The 6,004-nt window shown below is 41.9% G+C and overlaps 2 protein-coding genes across 3 annotated transcripts in view; both read left to right on the top strand.

Moving 5' to 3' along the window:
- Nucleotides 1–70: 70 nt before the first annotated feature.
- On the top strand, nt 71–3,064 carry c18h3orf33 (c18h3orf33 homolog (H. sapiens)). 2 transcript variants are annotated; one of them, XM_029445990.1, is made up of 5 exons: nt 71–289; nt 691–750; nt 1,063–1,222; nt 2,278–2,438; nt 2,564–3,064. In XM_029445990.1, the coding sequence occupies exons 1-5, from the start codon at nt 152–154 to the stop codon at nt 2,816–2,818; spliced, it is 774 nt and encodes a 257-aa protein (XP_029301850.1). In that variant the 5' UTR covers nt 71–151; the 3' UTR covers nt 2,819–3,064. The 2 variants fall into 2 exon arrangements, with proteins under 2 accessions (XP_029301850.1, XP_029301849.1); XM_029445989.1 differs by having other exon boundaries at nt 2,561–3,064.
- A 1,698-nt stretch (nt 3,065–4,762) lies between these two features.
- plch1 (phospholipase C, eta 1) overlaps nt 4,763–6,004 on the top strand; it is a 55,457-nt gene continuing 54,215 nt past the window's right edge. Inside the window, 1 exon segment of the mRNA XM_029446272.1 lies at nt 4,763–5,024. The gene's annotated coding sequence lies outside the window, so the exon portion shown is untranslated.

The raw sequence follows: 6,004 nt of genomic DNA, 5'->3' as shown, positions 1-6,004 counted from the left end.
TAATTCAGGCGCACTTCAACCATGGATGTATAAAGAGAACTCGTACTGTCATATCCAAACCAAACCACAGGGCGGAGACTTTACAAAAGCGATACCCCTGTACGTCCCTCCCATAAAGGCGGAGCGCCGGGTGCATCGAGAAAATGTCAACATGCCGGAGTCTTCAAGAGAAACAGAAACTGACGAAGAAATGACTGACAGACAACAAAGAGATGAAGGAAACCAGCCGTCTCATAACATCGTGTCTTCGATATCTCAGTTCGCAGATGATAATTTAACATTTGTGCGGGTAGGAGTCTCCTTTGTGTGACCTGCATTGGTCTGGTGATGCACGGGCATGAACGTGCAATGTTATGGTAACTTTACTGCCATAGTGTACGTCAGCCACCTACGTATACATGTAATCTTTCCGTGGGTGGTAGCATGTATTGGTAAACAAGGGGGGCACAAAGAAATATGAAGAAAAATCATATATCTGGACTTACAAATCATTCAAGACCTATTCCCTCCAAACTATTCCTCCCATGCTGTCGCCACATTAACCAAACCAAATATCCTGTCAAGCTTTGACAGTTGTCCCCAGTGAGTTTTTGATCATGCCCCTGTGTCACTATTATCTCTGTCTTCTCGTTGTCATTATCACTGTCATCCTCTTTTCAACTCTAAACCCCTCTCTCGTCTCCCACACAGAACATAAGCACCGGACTGGCAGTTGTTGGTGTTATTGTAATAGCAAGAAGTATCAAACTGGTAAGAGGGTTACGGCACACACTGAGGCAAATTAAAGACTCAGCTAACAGTTGCATTTTGGATTTATTGTGCATTTGCTGTTGCACAATAATAACCTCCCTACTTTGTTTCAGGTGTCTTGACACTAATACTCCTCAGTAAAGTAGAAAATGTATAGATTCTTACCAGCTTCTATTCACCCTCTTAATTAGCAATTCTCATTGTGTGTTATAGTATTAGACTTGTAGGATGTTAATGAAATGCATTTTCAGACCTTTTACCTAAATGAGTCATTAAATGTGGCCACTCAGCTGTCTCATTCCACCTCTTCAGATCACCAAATTTCAAGCTGCGTCTGAGATCCCTGCTCGTTTTATTGAGAGGAACATCAGCCTCCGCGGGAAAGTTCATTCAATCACAGAGAGAGGACTTGAAGTGGAACATGTCCCAATTCATCTGCCAGTCCTTTCTAGGTTACTTTCGAAACGCAAAGGTAATGTAGGGTAACCTTTGAATGAAATCATAAAGACACACACACACACACACACACACACACACACACACACACACACACACACACACACACACACACACACACACATTAGTCAATCTTGTACTATGCCTTCTTACACAAGGATGACCTTTTAAGGAGTCTGAAAAATTAAAATGGTCCAAATGTATGTTGTCCTCTTCGTTCAACAACATGATCATTTACTGCAGGTGCACCCTTTTATCTTGTTACTTCCAAAAATGTCATTGTGGTATTTTTACTGTGTAAATGTCAGGGTCTGTTGTATTTTATCATTGTTTCATGAGGGAGAGTGATAGGTAAGCTTGTTAGCGGTGTTATCATATCATGGTATTCACTGAGCAATACAATCAAGCAGTTTATGCTTTAACTAGAGTGCTCCATCAGCAACTTCAGTGTGAAGGACTCACATGAACAGATTGGCTCTTGTCGAGCTATTTCCAATATTACCTTTGTCCCCCTTGACCTCCCACGTTTTAAAGCTGGTTAGACCCATCGTTTGGGACCGTGGCTGTAAGAGATAATTTATTGGGTCTGCGTATGCTATTTTTCATACAAAGTTTCAGTCAATCACATGTGGGCCTTCACATTGAATTTCAATGCCTCAAAACCTATTTTTGTTACCAACTGAAATGTGACCGTACCAACCCGTATTGAAAACTTGTTTGTCATGGAAGCTGGCGTCACATGTTTGATAACATTATTGGTCTTGTTTAGTTAGATAGTTACTAATATGAAGCCATAACCTTTCCAAAATTAGACTATTTTATGTAAGCAAAGTTATTGCTTGTGTTTCAACAACATTTGAAAAGTTTGATTTCCTTTAGTTTAATCAGAAATTATGATATTAGAAAAATACTTTTATGTATTGGTACCAAAACTCAGGGTTATATCATCACTAAAAACAAAACCCAGCCTAATCATAATCAGTATTTTACAGTGTGCATAACTACAGGTCAGCTATAACCTATGCTTTACTGTAACACGTATGGTAAATGGCTCTTTTATGTCTTCTTAAGGTGTGCGCACGTCTCCGATGCTGGTGAATCTTGCAGGAGTGGAGTTAACCCCAGAGGGCTGGGCATGGCTGCAGAAGAACCTGGCTCCTGCCCAAACTGTCTGGCTAAAACTCATAAGCCGAGAGGACGACATGCTACACTGTTTGGTGTCTCAAAGCAAGGTGAGGCTTCTAATAACTGAGCTAAAGGGGGAATTATTAGTTTCTCAGCCAGGGGCTGACATTTGTTTTTGTCCTAATTGTATATACACTAAATCCATGGAGTAATTTCCTAATTTCTCCAGCAGGGGTCAATGTGGAGCTACTGTATGAACGAAGAGGTGCTCAGGCTCGGTCTGGCTCGCACTGCGCCCATGGTTGGGGTCCTGCCTGACTCTCGCCTCTACTGGCGTCTCCACAAACGGCTGCACAGGGCAGAGGTCAAAGCTGAGAGGAAGGGGCAGGGACTGTGGAAGCAGGACAGCCTATGGGAGAGATATTCCAAGGCCGTCAGGGACAACGCTTTATTCAGACTGATGAGGAGGATCTTTAGGAGGACTTGATGCACTAAGTGACCATTACAAGACAGCATTTCTAAATCAAAACGTGACAGCACACAATCTGTTTTATTTATACTGTATATCTGTTGATGACCACGGATTTACTGACACATCTAAAAGGAGTTTACAGGCTACAAAGAGTCAATTTTGTTTTTCATTACACCTGTTGCAAAGGCTTGTGGTTTATTGTTACTGTATTTCACAGTTTTAAGATGTTTGAAATGATTATAAAACTATCTCAAACCCTGATATCAATCTCTTGGCTTTCACTTACCCCATTAAACCACAGTGAAGAACAGCCTCCTCTGTTGGTGTGTGTGTGTGTGTGTGTGTGGGACACCCCACTAATCACAAGACGGGGGCGGGGTAAATTGATGGAGTTCAAAATGGAGAGGGGGGTTCACTTGTCCCTCTCACTGTTGCTATAGAAACCCCAAATGTGAAATACAAAGCGAAGCAAAGGCTAAACTCTATATTGGCAGCCCTCAAACCCCATGGGAGCCTTACATGTCGTGTGTATGTGTGGGGGTCTTTAAGTACCGGTACCTACAAAGACGGCCCTTTTAGCTGTAACATGAGTATTTAAGCACTGAAGTAGAACAGAAATGAGACCAAGTCTGTAAACTGCCCTTGATTTCATGTGGTATCATTGTAGAAATGAATGAAAAACACACAAAAAATGAATAAATTATGATTGGTATCTGTTCATTTTGGATATAAATCAACCCAGAGTCCTGGAGAATAAGCCTCAAAGCAAATTTCCTGTGTGTCCAGGATTACGCTCATGTGATTGTCATTATTGTTTGCAGTACAAGGCCACTGCCAACATTAAACCTTGTGCTTCCATGTGCTGTGGTTGCTATCCATGCTTCATCCATGCACGGCAGAGAAGGAGGAGTAGGGCCTGCGAATGAAGCCAGACAGTGATGTGTGTCCTGTGGGGTGCAGGGTGAGGTGGGGGTCTTGGTGCAGTGAGAGGTAGCACTGAAGCAGTCAACCCAATGGGCCCAAGGAGATTAGTGCAAAGGGGAGGAGGGTCGCAGGGGTAGAAGGGGATTTTGGGTCCGAGCACAAAGGCAGGAGAGGAGGAGTCACAGGGGAAGGGAAAGGGAGTGAAGAAGAAGGGGGGGTTTGATGAAACAGCTTTCTTTTGTTGTGCAAATGTTACTTGCGACTGTTATGGCCGAAGAGGCTCGTGATTGGTGGCCTGGTTTAAATTGTAAGGTGCATTTCAGGCTGATGGCTGTTGCTGCCAGACTTTGAACTGTCACTGAGGGAAGAGTGGGAGGGAAACCACGGCTGAAACAAACAGCAAGGGGAAGGCAGAGAGACTTTCTGACACTGGAGATCACATGGAGATAGTCATGTTCACTGATGAGGTTTACACACGTGTGTAATATTTAGTGTGACTGCATCTTTTGCCTCAACTCAGATGAGGATTTAATATTGGTGCAGGTAGGAATCTCTTTCAACAGTCAGTATTTGACAGGAGACATATGGGCATCAATATACCGCATGGTCACCTGCCATGCAGTACAATGTACATTACATAATGTACTCACTTGTGTCCAAATGTAATCAGAAATGTTTTGGAACCTCTAGGGAGGGAAGTTGCTTCTTCGACGTTTTAAATATTACTACACAAAAAATAATGACTTTTAGACTTAAAACTAAATAACTACAACTACAACTACAGTATAAATAACATTTCATCCAATTAAAAGAAAGGTATTGTCACATTGGTAAAAAGGGTAATAAGGTTAGGTTTGTGTCATTGTTCTTATATTTTGATATACAAGAATGTATTCTGTTTTCTCTTTTTTGTTCCTAGTGTTAAACGGAAGGACTGAATGAATGAATGAATGAATGAGTAACCCATCTCTTTGGTCGCTTGTGGAAATGTAGTCCACTCCGAAATCCATTTCAGGTTTTCCAAAATCTACTGGTCCCACACTGGTAGTCATTTGAAAAGGCATCGTGCTTTATGTAGTGGTGGGTACTTGCCCACACCAGTGAAGTTGTTGGGACGTTCTCTTTCCTGGAAACCACACTGCTGGGACTATCGCTGACTGTATTACACCTGTGTACACCTTATACTCTGTGCCATGGACGTTCACAGCCTGGAGGACTACTGTTCTGGTCAAAGTGGCAAGATTGTGTGAGGAAGCTGACAACGTGGTTTCAAACAATTTAAACTGAAGTGACAAAAGTAAGTAAGCCTGTAATGTTTCATGTGATTCTTGAAGACCTTTTTGTTGTTGTTGAGAAAAACAGTATGACATTATATCTTACAAGGTGCATTTTCCTAATTTAAAAAGTTTCCTGGAACTTAACTGCAGTTTTCTGACTGGCAATCTGTATACAGTTAGCTGTCACTTTAAATGTACTGTTAGGTAGGATACTGTATACAGTATCCAAGCAGTTGTGCACCCATTAAACATTTGTGCCTGGAAACAGGTTCTGTAATATGGAAACTCAAGACATGTCAAGCGTTATCTTTATTGTACCCTGCCAGGTAAGCCACATGCATCAGGCTCAATACATTTTCTTATTCTTGGATCATTTTGACAATCACAAATTGCCTGACCTGACCTCATGTACTTTGGCATTTTTGCTACTTGAATCAATAATGAATCTGTGATTAATAAAACATTTTCTGCTGCATGCGTTTCACATTTTGGTGCTCCTTCCCATTGTGCATTAACAACAGAGATTTGCAGCATGTGAAGCATAACAAAGGCCTTTATTACACTCAGCCGGTAGCCATCCTGGAGAGAAAGAGATGGGGCACTCCCCCGTCCGAGAGCAGGGTCCTTGGGGATTTTTAGATTTGATTTGAGTGGCTGTGTGTAGCTGCCCGGGTGTGAAAGACAAAGAGATTTAAAGAGACAGAGAGCTGGTGTGACACCCCAAAGAAACACAAAGGTAACTCTCCATCTTTGGTCCTGCCTGATAAACCTTACAGATTGTTGTCAACATCTCATACAAGGAGTGTCTTTGTCAGGCAGAGTCGGTGAAGCTTATTTGTAAATTGATACAGGCATAAAGGCCTCAGCTCAGAACTTGTGCAGTTTTTAATTGTACTTTCTCTCTCCATATAACACTGCTATTTAATTTCACCTGCTGTCACAATACATACTTACTGGTAAGAAAATATAACACTAAGCTTCACACACCCACATGCACTAT

The sequence above is a fragment of the Cottoperca gobio genome, chromosome 13 (genome assembly GCF_900634415.1).
Source record: "Cottoperca gobio chromosome 13, fCotGob3.1, whole genome shotgun sequence".
NCBI lineage: Eukaryota > Metazoa > Chordata > Actinopteri > Perciformes > Bovichtidae > Cottoperca > Cottoperca gobio.
The sequence above is the reverse complement of the archived record's forward strand: the minus strand, read 5'-3'. Positions and strand labels throughout refer to the sequence as shown.

Coding starts and splice junctions, on each gene's coding strand:
- c18h3orf33 (XM_029445989.1), top strand. CDS start 152: ATGCCGGAGTCTTCAAGAGAAACAGAAACTGACGAAGAAATGACTGAC. Junction 751..1,062: donor TAGCAAGAAGTATCAAACTG/GTAAGAGGGTTA, acceptor CCACCTCTTCAG/ATCACCAAATTTCAAGCTGC. Junction 2,439..2,560: donor GTTTGGTGTCTCAAAGCAAG/GTGAGGCTTCTA, acceptor TAATTTCTCCAG/CAGGGGTCAATGTGGAGCTA.